The sequence below is a fragment of the Tachypleus tridentatus genome, chromosome 8 (genome assembly GCF_004210375.1).
Source record: "Tachypleus tridentatus isolate NWPU-2018 chromosome 8, ASM421037v1, whole genome shotgun sequence".
Classification (NCBI taxonomy): domain Eukaryota; kingdom Metazoa; phylum Arthropoda; class Merostomata; order Xiphosura; family Limulidae; genus Tachypleus; species Tachypleus tridentatus.
Window position 1 is genome coordinate 31,094,631 of NC_134832.1, and position 18,901 is coordinate 31,113,531.

General features: G+C 32.2%; 1 protein-coding gene across 8 annotated transcripts in view; it reads right to left on the minus strand.

The window, feature by feature from the left end:
* LOC143222091 (uncharacterized) overlaps positions 1–18,901 on the minus strand; it is a 101,534-nt gene that overhangs the window by 36,683 nt on the left and 45,950 nt on the right. For 2 of the 8 annotated variants that reach the window (XR_013012012.1, XR_013012007.1), the window contains one exon: positions 1,700–3,663. The exons of 3 other annotated variants lie outside the window; for them this stretch is intronic. Coding sequence is in view for 1 of the 5 variants with exons in the window: in XM_076448025.1 (XP_076304140.1) it covers positions 3,416–3,663; positions 14,260–14,469; positions 15,142–15,151 (468 nt within the window). In the remaining 4 variants the exon portion in view is untranslated. Of the gene's footprint in view, positions 1–2; positions 513–1,699; positions 3,664–14,259; positions 14,470–15,141; positions 15,197–18,901 lie in introns of those variants that run through there. 3 more of the 8 variants (XM_076448025.1, XR_013012013.1, XR_013012009.1) reach the window with 3 other exon arrangements.

Genomic DNA, 18,901 nt, shown 5'->3' on the forward strand with positions numbered 1-18,901 from the left:
ACAGGAAAAGAATCTTTAAATTCTTCTTTAATTCAAATTTTGTATGTACAGTTTCTGATATACAAAGAATATATAAGAAATTCTTTACATTTTTTTTCAAACAAAAACTTAATGACAAAGTAAGTAGATTCTCTTTTGAAAGTTTTATCAATAAAAACGAAACTCACTAATAAACAAAGCATAACAAAAGAACATTTTTGGAACTAAAAATAAACGTTTAATGAAAAGATAAGTTCATGTCAGAATCTGAAAAACCTTTCAGGTAGAACTACGAAAACAATTTTGCGTATGTCTTCTGAGATGAATAAGACGTTTAAATCCTTTTCCACAATGAAAACATATAAGGACTTGTTGGCTCTTATGTTGAAAGAAATGATGATTTTTAAGTGTGTTTGTGGAGCGGAACAACTTTTTACATTCTGGACATTGATACTGTATCCCACTATTGGTTGTAACAGCCATATTCTGCCAGGAAATTCTAGGTCCACCACTCCAATGAAACCTTGATACACCTAATAAGTATGTATATCAGAATTAATACTTGAAATTTGTAACAAGAATTAATCAGTACTACTTTAATGGGAAAAAGGAAATTCATAAAAACTTTTATTACAAAAACTTCTATCTATTCCACATTTCTAAAACTTTATAAACAAGTTTATACTAAAATAAATTAAAACCCTCTATTGACACTTCTAGATATGTACATGTAAAATTATGCTTTTCTTACATAGTGGAAAGGAAATGGATAAATGTACAGAAACTTGGAATATACAATATAATAAATTTGCAAGCTGAATACATGTACAAAAATACAGAATGTATAATACACCATGACAGCCAAATACTAAAATGTACAAATAGTTAACACATGTAGTATTTTACAACTATTAAGTTCAGTTACATAATTTTTTTTTCAATAATTGAAATAAAAATGTACAATATAGTTGTACAACTTTACTGAAAGAAGGTACTGTTAATATAAGTTAATACAAGTGAAATAATATCATTTACGTAAAAAACACTCATCTTAATGACAACATGCAATTGCTAAAAGCACTTATTCTATTGATAAAGGGCAACTGTTCAAAACACTTTTCTTACTGATGAAGGGCAATTGTTCAAAATACTTATCTTACTGATGAAGGGCAAATGTTCAAAACACTTATCTTATTGTTAAAGGGCAAATGTTCAAAACACTTATCTTATTGTTAAAGAGCAAATGTTCAAAACATTTATGTTATTAATGAAGGGCAACTGTCCAAAACATTTATGTTATTAATGAAGGGCAATTATTCAAAACACTTATCTTATTGATGAAGGACAATTCTTCAAAATACTTATTGATGAAGACAATTCTTCAAAATACTTATCTTACTAATGAAGGGCAACTGTTCAAAACATTTATGTTATTAATGAAGGGCAATTGCTCAAAACACTTATTGTTGAAGGGCAATTGTTCAAAACACTTATATTATTGATGAAGGGCAATTGTTCGAAATATTTATGTTATTGAAGAAGGGCAATTGTTCAAAACACTTATCTTATTGTTGAATGGCAATTGTTCAAAACACTTATCTTGTTGATGAAGGGCATTTGCCCAACAGAAGTTATTATTTTAGTGATATTATTCCACTTAATTTTGTATAATAGCAATATGTACTGTTATTTCTAAAGTGAGGAAAACAACAACAAAACATTCCATCTCAGTCTTTCATTTGAGCTTTGTGACACTATACATTTTATCTATGAAATCATTAATTTTGATTTCAGTTAATCAAATGTATGAGACTTCAATTAATTACAATGTTCAAATACTTCATCTCCATCAATCTTAATTTATTTACTGGACACAAAAAATGCTTCAAGTCTGGATTACACCGACATAATCAGAAGAATATTTTTAACAAACATTGTGCTGACAAAACAAATATGACACTGAAACTTACAGAAAAAGCATTTTTAATCAAGCAATAAGAAACCCTCACACACAGTGAAGAATATAATACAGTCAGTTATGAAGGCCCATGATAACTTTTCTTTTTCTGGTAGTACTAAAAATTGATTATGTTACTCTTTATGTATTTAAGAAAACTGTAGGCAACACCAAGTTTATATAAGCAAATAACTGGAATATACTTCTGTGAAACCTTTCTGAATTACATCGTATCCATCCACATTGATATCTTACTCAAAATAGATATCTGTTTGATCTTCACTACTAGTATCAACTTCAGAATAAAAACTGATAAACTAATTATCAGTTAATTACACTAAACATGGTTGTTAGGTAACTTAACATAAATTGTGCTGTACACAGTTATTCAACTTCTAGCTTAAAAGTTTCACAATGTACTCAATTTTATTAGATGTCTTTCCAATGGGTCTCCAAATGTGTTCTGTTTCACAAATAAATAAAACCAAAATTAAGAATAACAAACATTTATATTGTTTGCTTTTAAAGTTCATATGCCATGCTGCATTGTAGCTTACAGAATCTACAGTTCTTCTCATGATTCATGGCATGCTCACATTCAGCTAGTACAAATTATAACATTAAGCATCCCTTATGTGATGTCATTTTAATTTTAATTGTGTGAATGGTTAAAAAATGCAGCCTTCAGCCTCCTTCCAGAGAAATTAAAGCATAACATTAAATTCTTTTCTGTGTGAATCCAAAAGCTCTTCAAATTTTCTTTTATTTAATTATTCTGAATATTCTATTCTTTTTGTTTTGCATTATTACTTAAGCAATAAAACAGAAAATACATCCATACTTCTTATAAATATATTGTCAACTTCAACAAACTTGATAAAAACATCAGTCACTTTAACAGAAACAAATGTAGGGGTTGTAAAAAAAACACTGTACTAATTGATTTCAATAATTATAATTAATCTTATAATCAATTTTTATCCTAACAAGCCTTTCTAAACTATTTTATATTTACCTTCATAATAGCTCAAAATAAGAATTTTTTAAAAAGATTTCACTACTTTTTAAATTAATCCTCATCTTAAATAATTTCAGAATTTCTTTTAGATTTAATTGTTAAATGCAATATCCTAAAGAGACAAATGCAGGGCACATAATAAGTTTTCTAATAATAATTCTGATTTTACTGCTCTTAACATGTCTAATAAATGAGTAAGAATCTATAAAAATTCTTTCTAAACACTTTCATAAGTCAAATACATTAATCTTTCCAAGTTAAATAAAACTTTAGATTGAAATAAATATTTAAGTAGATTCAATGAATGTATACTTATATTTTTTCTTTTTTTCTTCCGTAAGTATGAGTACACTGTTCAGTATATTCTATACAAACATGCATTTAAATACAATGTTTCATGTTTATTTCACTGAGTATTGACTGAAGATAATATCTTATGATTAGAGAAAAATAAGCACCAATTATAAACGATAGCAATTCTGTGCATGTCGTTTCAGATGAATAAGACGTTTGAATTCTTTCCCACAATGAAAACATTTTTGAACAACTGGACTCTTATGCTGAAAGAAATAGTGATTCCTAACAGTATTGGTTGAACGAAACAGCTTTCTACATTCTGGGCACTTATACTGTACTCCATTTTCTGTGGTGATGGCTACATTTTGCCAAGACATTCTTGGACCCCCAGTCCAATGAAACCTTGTCAGACCTGATGATAAAACAATATTTTATTAAATTATTAATATTTATGAATTATACTCACACCAATATAAAACTATTTTTGTACAAAACATTTCATAGATATACAAAACTATCTGAAGGTCTCAATTGTGAACATCAATTGAAACAAAATAATACATGATTTAAAATCCAATAAAGTTATTACAACATGTAATAAGAAATGTCCATGGAAAAGGTTTCCATAACTGATACACTGGAATGTAGCCATAATGGGTAAAACATTTTTTAATGTAAAATCTACATACATTCAGGTCATCCTGTTTAACATTCAAATTTTGCATTCAACCAAACTGCCCTCAAAATTAGAAAAAATATACAAAATATTAACTGATTTTACTGTTTAAAAAATATCTTTTTGGTTTTGCTTATTGGTGTATTTTCAAAATAAAACTATAAATCTAATCTTCTTTTCTCAATTTAATCTTGTACATCTAAATAGTAACTTACAAAACTGATACAATTCTATTCCAAATTTATATTGATTATGGTACTACTTAGGTGGCAAATTATCACCTAATTATTATTGTTTTGCACAGTCAAAATGCAATATTTCTTATATTCTTGTTTTTTGTTTGATAGTAATTGTTTCCTTTACTGCAGCTGGAAACAACAATGGAAACTGAATGAATAACGTTTACTCTATCTTCCATATGAGATACACAGGATAAGAAAGATCAAGTGTCTAACACATTTGTATATGCATTTTGTCACAAATGTGTGTTACAAATGAATCTTTCAAGCATACCTCATAGTGGTTTGGTTTGTTTTGAAATTTGTGCAAAGCTACACGAGGGTTATTTGCACCAGCTGTCCCTCATTTAGCTACTCTTTTACCAATGAACAGAGAGAATGACCATCACATTATAACTCCCCTACAGCTAAAATGGCAAGCATGTTTGGTGTGATGAGGATTTGAACCCGCGACCTTCAGATTACAAGACGAGTGCCTTAACCACCTAACCATGCTGGGCCCACCTCATAGTGGAGTAACATAAAATGTAAATATGCTTTAATCAGGCGGACATTTTTAAGCAGGAGCTCATGCTGTACAGAAGCAGCACAATATTAATATACTCATTTTCAAAATAAATGTCACGTTCATGAACAGACATGCATATGGAATGTCAGTAACCTATAAATTTGATGCAATATCTTTGAAACACTTTGTTAAATAAAAGTTTAAACTTTCCAGATTTTAATAGCTATATTTTTAAAAATTAAGCCCCATGGCATTTAAAATTAAGTTTACTGTTGCAAATATAAACTAAATTTTTGGGGGAGGTTGAACAATTAAGGTAGAGTAAATAATGCAAAATTGAGAATTTTAATATATATTTTTTATTAATAATTAAATATTTTGCACAAAACTGAACATAAAAACATGTTTTAACTTTAGTCAAAAAAGAAGAAAAAATAAATAAAAGAAAATACAGCATGATCAGCCAACAAATGTAATTTTGAGAATAATTACCATATTGCTCCTAATCAATGTCCCCTCTTTGATTATCACCAACCCTTTCTGGTGCTTTTCATGAAGATTACATTGTGTTAGAGAAATAGTAATCCAATATTTAATCAACTTTTATTCTTGTAATTTTGAGTTGAAAAAAAAACTTATTAGCACTAAAATCAACAAATCACATGTTAAAAACAGAATCCAGAACTGCATAAATATTATAATAAGAACTATCATTATTTGCAATTTGTAATTAGAGGCAATACAGTATCAATGTGTAGAAAGTAAATTACAATGGTTTTGTGTACTCTGTTTAATAATTCAAATTTTAGCTTTCATTTTAAGAAAATGAGCTAGAAACATTTCTGTAAACATTTAAAAACTTTATTATTCTAAACATGAATGACTTAAATGCATTTGTAACAGTAAGTACAGAGTAGTTTTACACATGTATATAATAAATCTTAAATACTGTTATTGCATGCTTTTAGCATAAAAACTTTTCCAAGATAATGACTGCTTATCCATTTCAACAATACCTGTATTACAAAGTGTATTATTGTCCAGCTATGCCTAACACTTTAGTTTACTTTAACTATTAGTGTTGTAGTCAGTGTATGTACGAGTCGACTATTTCATACACAGTAGCTATCAATAAGAATGGTTGATCTGATAATACTTGACACAAAAGTTCTCACATTGTAGTGGTTTGACTTTAGCAACTCTTGCTGTACATGGTTCTAATATTATTACTAAAAGAGAAATAGCATGCTTCATGCTACAGGACAATTTAATAGTTCTGAAGGATGTGAAAAATATATTTAAGATCCATCGCATGTGTAAATATTCAAGTACCTCTTGCAGTGAAAATGTATAAACATGGCTGTACATACATATGTACACGGATGTTTCTATATCTAAATAAAACATGTACAAAAAAACTATAATAAACTCAATTTTTTTGCCATTTGTACTTCAAATTACAGTGCTATGTCTGACAGTTTGTAATGGAATGTCCAGCAAAAAAAATAAATAAAAAATTAACAGCATGTTTTTTAAAACTTAAGTTTTTTTTACAAAAACTTTAAAGTATTGTACAATCTAAAACATTTTTTGAGGTTTGCCAAAAATATATTAATTGTGATTTAAAAACAAGACTTTTTACTGACATGCTTTTCTATTACATAGACCATTAATTGTGGGTTCAATAAAACAAAACCAATTTACATTAAATTGAGACTTAATTTAATAAAACAAGTGAAATATTTTTAATTTCCAACATTTATCATAAAGCTAACAATTACACCACTTCAACATTAAGTATGTGTATTCATTAACCTATAAAAATAGAAAACATATCAACAAAAATTCAACTTTTTCATAACATTAAATAGGATGGGAAAAACTTTACTATAGAAAATTTTGTTACACACAAATCAGTAGAAAAAGATTTAAGTTTGTACACTTAATCTCATTTGGTGTACAGATTTCTTACATTTTTACATTTTAAAATATGTACATTGAATATATTTTAAAGGTGAAAATGAGAAAACTCAGTTTCAAAGATAAAATCAGTATAAAACAAAAAAATGAGCTGATAATTTTTCTTATGTGTATAAGAAATACATAAAAAAGTGTGTGTCTTTGACATACAACATCTGTGTATATGCATAACAAAAGAAGTTGGCTTGTTTTCAGTCAGTGCCTGCAAAACACTTCAAACCTATTAATGAATGTGACCATCACTAACACAAATTGATTAATTTATAATTTTCCTACACTGAAAATATATTTCTGATAGCTACTTTTCTCTACTTACAAGAGCAGCTATTCTCATTTGTTGCTGCCTTCTGTATGTAAACATTTCTATTATGCATGTCATAAGCCCTATACATCCCCTATTGGAATCGAATAATTCCAATGTATCTCTCATGCAAATCATCTTGCATCGTTCTTCCAATAATAGGAACATAGGACTCTAATGTGAAAAATGTGATTCTCTTTATGTTCCTCTACAAAAACATAGCAAATGACAGAGGCACCAAAAATGGGTGGAGAGGAAGGTTGGGAAAAGAGAAAAGAGGAAAGCACCTATTAGAAATATAATTTTAGTATAAAAAAAACTATAAATTTCCATATGGTACTTCTCTACATTCAAAAAATTAGCTAAAATCTCACATTCTTTCAGATAAAGGATTGTTGCAAGGACTTACTCCTCAAAAACATTTAAAAGATACCTCCATAGATGAGACAGTCAGATTGAGGGTAGGATCATACTGTCTTCACCTTAATCCCAAGAACTGGAGAATAAAGAACCACTCTGATTCTTGAGTATGACATAGGATTAGCTCTGAGCTATAGATCCAAGAATGTGACATCCAGTATCCAAAGAAAGTTTGTCCCATGCAATGAACTCCCCTGACTGTGAAACAAGTCAGAAACATCCAAAAGGCAATAACATCCACTCAATAAATGAATGAAAGAAAGGCAAGGTTGGAACCAGAACAATCCTATGTATTTCTCCTGTGACCCACAACACTAAAGGATAAATCATGGGAAAAAGATAGACAACCCAAAACCTGTGTAAGAATGTATGTTGATTGGTTCACCCTAAAGTTAGAATCAGCCTGCTGTCTACTGATATAAACAAGAGAGTATGATGAGGGTTCTCAATCGAAGGGGCGAACTGTATTTTGGTGTCTCACTCTGTTGTATGGTTCACTGCAGATTGAAGGATAAAACATCACCTACACTGGGATAAAATTAACAATCTACTCTAAAATGAATGGTTATAGCCATTTTATGTGTAACCCATCCAGCACAATGCTTCCATGGTTAATCACCCTAGAAGCTTGTAACTGGTAAGGACTCTACTGTACTAGAAGAAGAGGGGGGGAGATTGAGAATGTGTTACAGAGCCCAGAGAAATGTTGACACCTGAGATTGTGGAATGAGTGATCACAAAATCCTGTTTTGAAAAGTAGACCATATCGGCTTATTTACTAGAGGCATGGCAGGGATGGAAAGCTATCCCCTTCTGCTTTACCCATGAAGTCCATGGTTGGTATGGTCTGGAATGGGCCAGTTTATGAAACAAATATTACAAGCTTATTCACCCCATCCCAAAGGTAAGCATGAGAACCCATGAAAATGAAATCACTGGTCAACATGTTGTACAGTGTGGATTTAGTGTTAAGGAATATGCAGTCAGGCACTACTCATTACAAAGCAGGATCCATGTATTGAAAGTTATGACTAATGGGTCCTTAAATAAAAAGAAGGAAATAATGAAGACATATCGATTGTCAGAGTTGCACTGAAGTCTATGATGCAGCCACAGGTGGAAGGCAAAAACCCAAGAAGCAGAAATCACAATATGAGGTAAATAATGGGAGATGAATGTGTTAGGGTTGGTCCATATGCTCAATAGTAGAATTTTCTCCAAAGGCCTATGAATTCAAAAAGTGAGGAAAACACTGAGGTGTCAGATTTCATAAGAGGTAACAAAGAATAAAGTACAGTTGGAAGGGGACAAGGTGGAATAAGTCAACTTAATCAAACAACAAACCCAACTGGTGAAGAAAAGGAAACAAGAACTATGAAATGAAGCCACATGCGAAATATAACAACAAAGGGAAGGTATAGGGCATAGAAGTTTATACAGGTCAGGACAGAGACAGAGATGAGAAGTAGAGCAGAGGGAAAAGATATCTCCAAAAAGGAGGTGTTACTCTCATGAGCCACAAAGAATGTTTTGGGAAGGAAAGAACAATTTAGATAAAGGAAAAACACAGATAAGGTTGTGAAGTGTGCATGTAATATTGTTGTCATACAAGTCTGATCATTGATGCTCACAGACTAAAATGAGAAGAAATTATGCTTTACGGGACAGGTGAAATAAAGAACACGAAAAAATAGGTTTGAATGAAAGTAAATTAATGGAATGGAGGTCCATATCCCATTCCAGAAGAGCAAATAAATGAATCTGGAAGGAATGGATTGACATGTTAAGTAAAAATGAGAGAAAATCAATGTGGTAAAATGAAAGGTATCAGATAAAATTAACCAATAACCTAAAGTTGAGAAGAGTGAAGACCTCCCAGTCTGACAGCTGCTTTATAAATGCAGAGACACCAGCAACAGTAGAACAAGCAGTAGAAAATCCCTCTGTGCCCATGTGCAAAATACCTTCCATTTGCACTGATACACTTCCTTGGAGAAAACATAAATGGATTGAGCCAAATTAAAAGATACACAATGGGAGAAACCAGATCACCTCACCAAGTACTGGACAAAAGGCAAGTGTGAAGACAGAGGACATGAAGTGTGGGATGCAGAACTGCTGAATGGGGCTGACAAAGGATCTTGGGTAATAAAGAAGGTGGTATAGGAGGGAATAATTGTAGTTGGAGAAAATGAGGAAACCATCGTTGAGCTGGCCAGCAAAAAGAAATCAAAAGGACCCAGCATGGATAAAGGAAAAGCAAATGGATGGGCAAATAAACATGTAGGAATTTGTGTGACCACTGATGGCTGAAAGCATTTTTGATCCAAGCTTGAGGGGAGGCTCTTGGGAGCCAAAAGAAATGTAAATGGTGACTGAGGATAGTAGCAAATACCTCAACATGAGGAAACTCCCTACAGATTGCAAAACACCTGAAAACAAAAGAATTGAGGTACCATTCCATTAAAGGATAGAAGAGATGACTTGCAGTGAGATTGAAAGCACCCAAGACGTGATATTCAATAAAATAAATGTGTTGCTCATTGGGTCCAATAGACGAAATCCAATGTATGAAAACAGAGGTATTTCAACCTGATGCCTCTTTGGTGATTGATGTAAACCACCTCCATCTAATTGTCATAATGGATCATTATCAGACAATGACCAGTAATGGGAAAAAAAACAACAAACTCTAAGACACTGATACTAAAAGACCATTTGTCAACATAACAACGATCCATCCTGGTAACTGACCCACACACACCAGCCCTAAAGGGATGCATCCATAAAGAGGTGTAAATCCAGGTGAAGGAGGAAGTGATACATCTTCCAATGTGCGAGTCTTGTCCAACCACCACAGGAGATTAGTTATAAGAAAAGGAGGAATGGTAATGGGAGAATCCAAGGAATCCCACAAAAGTTTCCACTGATCTTGCAGAGTCTGCTGAAGGAAGCACATGTATGCATGGCAAAAGGAGATTAGAAGTGTCACAGAAGACTACATCACCAAAAACAACAGAATCTCACATGCAGAAAGTGAGGGAGCAGAAAAAATGTGGGGAAAATACAGTTCCATGAAATGAAGTCAAAGAGGAAAAGGTTGGGTCTAACTGAGGTGAGTTTTGCACAAGGTATTGGGAAAGACACTTCCAATTTGTTCAAGCAGCTTACCTGAGCAGCTTCAAGAAGAAGTTGACATACTCCTGTACAGAATGGGCCAGAAGTAGCCAGTTGTCCATGTAAAAATGAAAATGCAGCCCTACAGTATGATGATGAAAATCAAAAGCTCTCACCACTCAAAAAATCATTAAAAGCTGAAGCAAGCCTGAATGAAAGGGTGAGAAATTTGTACATTACTTCTTGATGGAAGAACCACAAATACAGATGGGATTATGCAGAATATAAATGTCCTTCTTGGTCATCCATAGTCCCAAAAAAATACCCACTGAAGAGTGAGGTAGGATGCCATGGTGAAAGGTGGGAAGTGAAAAAAAAACAATTGAGACAGGATAGATTAATGACAGGCCTCCAGTCCTCATTCTTTGGAGGAACCACAAACAGCCAAGAATAAAACCCCATCAAATGATATGGAAAAAGTTCAACAGTTTATTTGGTAAGGAGGTCTTGTAACATTTTTGCTAGATGCTGACAAGTTAAGGAATCCCAATGAGAAGGGAAGGAAACAGCTGCCGAGAAGAAAGTAGGTGGGGCAAGAAATGGAATTTTGAGTTCCACTGACAAAACCTGAAGATACCAAACATCAGTAGCAAGCAAAAGGAAACCACTGCTGAATGAAGGATGCAAGCTGAGCTCCCATCAGGCCTTAAACTGCCAGACAGTCACCAGAACTGTTAGTGGCATATCTTGCATCATCAAAAGAAACTACAGCACTGTGAAAAGGATGGACAGTAAGAGGAAACTGAAATTGGTGCCATACTCAGCTCAGTCTGAAATAAACAGACTACCATATGTTGCAGAACAGATGCCACCCAAAATTCCGAGGACTCCAGGAATGTATCAAAGATAAAATGTCTTAAAAATGGAGTCATATGCAAATCCCAGAGATAAAGAGTAGGTAAGATAGCTTCATGACCTAAAAGATCTCAACAACAGCTAAACCAAGTTTGCAAAGCCAGAGCTGAAAACAGTAAATGAGCCAACATGGAGATAAGGAGGGAGAGAATGTCCCTCGAAATCCCTCAGTATTTTTGTGAAAAACTTCAGGCAGGAAATGAATTGTGGAAAGTCACTGCAAAAGAGTTATGAGGGTAAGATGGAGATAGAAAAATTAGTCATGTGTGAGATCAACAGGAGATTCAAGACCCACTTCTTAAACAGGTAAAATAGCACCAGTTGTTCATTAATATATGAATAGTCAGCAGCCCTATGATATGCAAGGGCAGACTGAAACTAAACCTGCAGGAGGCAAGGCATACTAACACCATCACCCAACTGGGAGGCAGAATGTTCAGAATGATCTCTAGATGTCAAAGGGAAAGGAAAAAACCAATTAAGGTTAGGATGTATACTCCTGCAAGAATGACAAAATTGAATCATAAGATATAGTCACAATGGGTATAGCTTCACATACCTGAGAAATGAAACGTGAAAAAAAATGTACAAGTCAAACAGAATCCTTAGGAAGGGTATGTGAAGGCACTGCAAATTAGGGAAGTGAAAACAGATGATCAAAGTCCTTGTCGGTCTGCACAGGTTCCATATGTTCAGAAAGAAGTGGGGCAACATCTGGAGGTATAAGTTGACCAATATAAAGTTCAATCTTCCTTTTAAAATACAAAGATAAACCTCCCAATTGGTTGCAAGCACCCAAAGCTTGTGGTGAAGTGTAAATCAAATGTGAGACACCTGAAGTTGTGACATTAACTTCCAAATTCATGTTGTATCAGTGTCAAAACAAATGTTTGAAGAAATAAATGTGCCCAGAATAAAGGTACTTGAACTTGAGTGCTTTAAAAAAAAAGTTTATTAAAATTAAACCACTTTGAAAACAAATTCAGTCCAAAATACTAATCAAGTGTGAATAAAAAAACAGAGATCCAAGTGTACGCACTGCCAAATGAGAAGTCATTGTTTGGTAGAGGTGCACAAAGGGAGTCACATGAGAACACATGATTTGATCAGCATACAATTTGTCATTGTTTGGTAGAGGTGGTGCACAAAGGGAGTCACATGCACTGCCAAATGAGAAGTCATTGTTTGGTAGAGGTGCACAAAGGGAGTCACATGCACCGCGTCAGCATACAATTTGTGTAGAGGTGCACAAAGGGAGTCACATGCACAGCGTCAGCATACAATTTGTGTAGAGGTGCACAAAGGGAGTCACATGCACCGCGTCAGCATACAATTTGTGTAGAGGTGCACAAAGGGAGTCACATGCACCGCGTCAGCATACAATTTGTGTAGAGGTGCACAAAGGGAGTCACATGCACCGCGTCAGCATACAATTTGTGGAGAAGTAACACATGATTTGCATGAAAGTCACATGGAAATAACTTGATTCCAATAGGGGGATTCAAAAAGCTTGTGGAATGCATAATAAAAAGGTTTGTATATACAGAGCAGCAACAAAAAGGAATACTTAATATTTGAGAAAAGGGATCAACCTTATCAGAAATATACCTACAACAACTTACAGTTATTACAAACATTCTCTTTTACAATACAATTTATGTATATTACAGAAGTTAAAATGAAGTAATTATATCACACACACACAAAGTATTGTAATTACCACTGAATACTTTATTGTTTTAAACTCTAAGGTAATGAAAATGCAAATAGTATCATCTCAATAAGACAGGCAGTATCTAGAGAATGCTAACCCTAAATTTAACCACTGAAAGTATCTTTAATCAGGGAAGTAACACAGAGTACAAAAACGTCTTTTATTTGATAACATTAATATGACTTGCAGCTACCCTAGCTACATGTATTATATTATACAGTGCAACAACTGTCTTCAGTGTCATTCATTACTGATGCTATAATGAAATGTCATAATAATATAGTTAGGTGGATGAACTGTAAACACACACAAATATAACCTACAATAAAAACATGCACTGGACATTCTTTATAGTGCAACAGAATTGAGTAATATCCAGAAACTCTAACAGAGCTATAAAAAGTGAATTTTATTTTGACAAAGGTATTTCAAAAAAAAAAAATTTAAATACATCATATAACTCATTTTTTCCTTTCTCTTTGTTCAAGATGCACTTTCTTCTGCTTATATGTGCGTGTAAAAGACATATATACAAAAAACAAGACTACAAAAGTAGTCACAGGAAGGAAAATACATTTGAAAATATCTCTCAAGAGCTGATATGGGTATTAAAACTTTTATTAAAATAAAGTGGAGAGCAACATTTTGACTTTCTTAGATCATCTTCAAGTTAACAAGTTAATATCTTCATGTTTTTAGTGAACCTGAAGATGACCTAAGAAGGTCAAAACATTGTTTTCTACTTTATTTTAATAAAAGTTTCAATACCGATACCAGCCATCTTGAGATACATTTTTTACTTCAAGTGGGTTTCACATCATCATGAATTTGAAAATATTGTATCTACAGGTATTACCACACATTTCCATAATTTAGCCATTTCATATGAACTGAAGTATAAAATAATACTTTAATATTACTATAGTTCTGTAAATTAAAAAAAAAGTTTCTTCAAGAATAAAACTGATTTTATATTTAACTTGCTATTCTTAATTACACCATATAACACTAAAACTACTATAATTTAACTCATTGTTAACAGTGATTAAATTCTGTCATGTTCACAATACTTATTTTTTTATTTTATTAATCTCTTATCCCTAAACAACACAAAAATAACATCACGTTTGCCCTTTACAATGAATCATGTGGTTCCTAAGGTAGCAGTTCCATTTGAAACCTTTTCCACACAAGTGACATCTAAATCTTGTTGGTGTTCGATGCTCTTTTAGGTGATGACATCTCAAAGAATTCGTGTTGTGAAATGTTTTTCGGCATGATGGGCACATGTACTCTCGTCCAGCACCTGTTGTTATAGCCATGGCTTTCCACTGGTAACGGTATGACCCTGGAAGGAAGTGATTATAGACTGTATATTTTGTTACATCTTTGTTAATGAGATGAAAGACTTAACAGTCACGTAATGCTATACATCCTCAAGTGAAGGTTATTTTTATTTTCTTTCAACATTTTTGGTCCTGAAATCCAGCAGCAAAACTTTTTCACTGGGTGAATCTTCTGTAAAGTATGATATTCATTTGTAAGTTATACAGTTCAGCTCCAAATAAGATTATACCTCATTCATTCAATTTAATGATATCTTTAAATTACTGATTACAGTACTTTTGTTATATGCATGTTTTCCAAATAAGTGTTCTGATTATGACATTTACAGCCAGTAAGGACCATCAAAGAACCTTAAAACAAAAGGACCATGAATAATGATCAATACTTTATTAATAACCTTGCTTTTAAAATGCTAAACAGATGTTCAAACTGTTCAATATTTACATTTCTAAACAAAACCATTTACTAAAATATTCTGGCAGATTTTACCCTTTTTTAATAAACTCTCCGAATCTTACAGCCTAAAGAGTGGCGCTTCATGTCACCACTCCTAACAAAACCTCTACCACAGTAGTTACAATAGTGACGGTTTTGTTTCCTATGTTTATAGTAATGATGCATTCTCAAACTATCAGAAGATGAATAACTGTTCAAACATGATGGACAGAGGTACCTATAACCATGTGGTGTCTTTATCATCATTCTGTCCCATTCCAACTTCTCTGGACCTGAAACATAAAACATAAAGATATCACAGCACCATGTTTCCATCTTTTTAAATGCATAATTACACTTTACAAATGAAATTATCTCATGAAATATTTAAGTTTTAAATTACCATACAATTTACATCTACTATACGACTAACAACAAAAAAACAACTTCCAAATGTTTGCACTTACAAAATTCAGAAAAATTCAAAGACTGAATTCATTTTTGGCTTTTTTTATTAAATTGGACAATAATTTTGTTTCCCATATTATATTTTCCTAAAGTTTCCAGTATCTTACTTTACAATATCACACACCAGACATTGTTTCACAACTAATTGTATACTCTTAATACTTTGTTATAAAACAACTTTAGGAAGGTTTACACTCATTAGCAAGATGAGTTAAATGCACAATGACATTTTATCTAAATTCTTTATAACTATGACAAATGTGCTACGTACACTTTTAATAAGTGAAGGAAAAGAGGTATATAATTATATAACCAATGTAATATTTTAAATGCATGCCAGTTCTGATGCCTTAGATCCATATGTTTCAAAATTTGAAAATGTATGCCATGTAAACTTCAAATGGTTAATATCACAATTCATAAATACACTATTCTTCTATGTTTGTAAATGCCAGTATAAAAAACAGTTGTAGTCGATTCATTTTAAAGTAAGAGATACAAACAAGGAAACATATTTTATATAATTATTATTCTTTAAAAGATTTCATCAGGTACTTAAAAGAAAGTGAATAATCAAATGACAGTATAACAACAACAACCAAAAATCATAAAAATATTCTAAGCAAATAAACATATAAACAGGAATACCCTGAACTTTCTCCCTTAATCTGTTACAAAATCTGTTGATAGTTAATACCTGAGGTGTCCTTGGATGGGATAAGTGTTACCTATGAATACATATATATAATTTTATATTCTTTCTTATTTGGCACAAAAATTAAATTTTATTATAAATTATAAAATAAAAAAGGCATTATTTACTGTTAATCACTGATTAATTCATAACTCATGGGAAAATGAGCTCTTTGAAACATATGGTGATATTGTGCACTTTAAAAACTAGAGCAAACAATCAAATTTCCTTAAAACTGTTATAAATGTACAAAACACATGGCTTATCTCTTCACCAACTGAAAAGAGAAGTAACGATCCATTGATTATTCCATGTGTTTCTTATCGATGTCATGAATTTGCATTTATCATGTTTTATGAGGAAGTAAAAATTTAGGTTTAACTTGCTTGAAGTCACTTCCTCAGAAACAATGTACAACACTGCAGGAAACATTGTTAACATTTCTTATACACTTGCAAAATACTGGTACATTTGACCAATAGTCAAATGATGGATTTTAGAAAGTAAAAGTCACCTTAGCAAAGCACTCAATACCTGTCAACATTCAGTAAATCAACATGATGCTTATAGTACAGCAAATTTCACAGCTCATTTTGATTGAAACATGTCAAATCATTTATATGCAAAAACGGCTCGTTTGGGTTGAGAAAATATTTTACATCGAAGAGCGAACAACATTTCGACCTTCTTCGAACCTGACGATGACCGAAGAAGGTCAAAATGTTGTTCGCTCTTCTATGTAAAATATTTTCTCAACCCAAACGAGCCGTTTTTGCATATAAATTTCTCAACAAGTGGGTTTCTCGACATCACTGATGTCAAATCATGTTTCAAACATTTCACCATGTGGCTGTTTTCTTCATGGAAGAAAATTACATCAAATTATAGTCACACACCAAAATAAATAGTTTTGGAGAGAATTTTACTGCAGGATACGCTACTGCAAAAAAAAAAAAAGACAAATGTTATTAAGGGCATTTTAGGTTTTTTTTTGTTTTCATTTCATACACAATATTAGAAAAATAATTTTCTATTGAAGAAATATAAAAAAATAAAATGAAAAAACTTAAAAGTTACATGAAGTATTCATAAACTAAGTGACTCAATTTCAATTTGTTTGTTTACTGATATCATGCTTTATAAAATAATCATAGCAATTGGTACATACAAGCAAGGTAGCTACAACATATAAGAATCCTCCATGTAACTAAAAAATTCATAATCCATTGGACAACAAATGCTATGTTCAGACCTTTAACAGATAGCTTTCAATTCTGAAAAAAATAGAAAGATGCACAAAAGAGCCAAATTAAGGATAATATTAATCAATATAGCAATCTTTGAACAAAGTACTATGTGATCTTGGTTTTGATTTGTTTTGAATTTCACACAAAGCTACACCAGGGCTATCTGCACTAGCCATCCGTAATTTAGCAGTGTAAGGCTAGAGGGAAGACAGCTAGTCGTCACCACCCACTGCCAACTCTTAGGCCACTCTTTTACTACCGAATAGTGGGACTGACTGTCACATTAAAGCACACCCACAGCTGAAAGGGCGAGCATGCTTGGTATGACAGTGATTCAAACCTGTGACCCTCGGATCACAAGTTGAGTGCCTTATCCACCTGGCCTTACCAGGCCAGTACCATACACAACCTCACATTTGTACACAACCATTACAAAATTAAAACCTTAGCTGTTGAAAAATTGAATTTCAATAAATAAATCAAGAAACCAGATGCAAACTTAATGTTTATGGAACAAATATAATTCTTCTGGAACTGGAACAGATTTGATTTCTAAAGAAGTAACAAAAGAAAATCCAGACCCTGATTCCAACTCCAGTAAGAACAGTTATATTTTAAATATCTGTATTATTGAATTAAAGTTCAGGCTAAACTGTATTAAAGTTCAATAAATTCACTTGCTTCTTATGTCTCTATAGTTATGTAACATAATATAGGCCTATAACACAAAAGATAAACATAAAACTTAGTTAATTACAGTTGGTATTATTAGTTGTTTTTATTTAAATATTCTCTTATACATAATAAAATCAACTCTTAGGAAATCATTTGGTGTGACAAGGATTTGAACCCACAGCCTTCTGACTGTGAGTTGGTCACCCTTACCACAAGGCTATACATACAGATCTCTATAATGAATCACCATTACATGAACTTTACCTTACTTTTCACATTCATCCATTCATCAAAACTACATGCAAGTAATTATAGTGGTGGATCCTTTATTTTCACAGGGAGTAAATGTCATTTTCACTAAGTAATGGTTGTCTCTAGTGTCACCTTTTAATTTTTTAATCAGTTTCATAGAATAAAAACAAACAAAAGTCCATCCCAGTGGCACAGCAGTATGTCTGCAGATGTATACTGCTAGAAACCAGGTTTCAATACCATTAGTAAGCAGAACATAGATAACCCTTTGTGTAACTTTGTGCATAATAACAAAATAAACACACAAAAACTTCAATTAGCCATAACAATAAACTTACCATCTCCACAACTCAACAGATGCCAACATATTCAGTAGTATTTCAGAATCACAGTACAAATATTACAAAAAGTGCAATAAAAACAAGTGATTGTTTTAAAGAGAAGATCAGAAAAGAATTTTGTCTCTTTCATGGCATTTACTGTTACAAAATATATTCTGTTGATTTTTTTACATAAATAAAACTAAAGGTTAAGAGAGTACAAACAGCTTGATCATTATTATTAGTTGGTTCTCAAAGTCTCTTACTCTGAACATTCAACCATAAAATGATCTTTCATGTATAATGTGTGTACACCAAGCATATAAACATATCATATTTGTT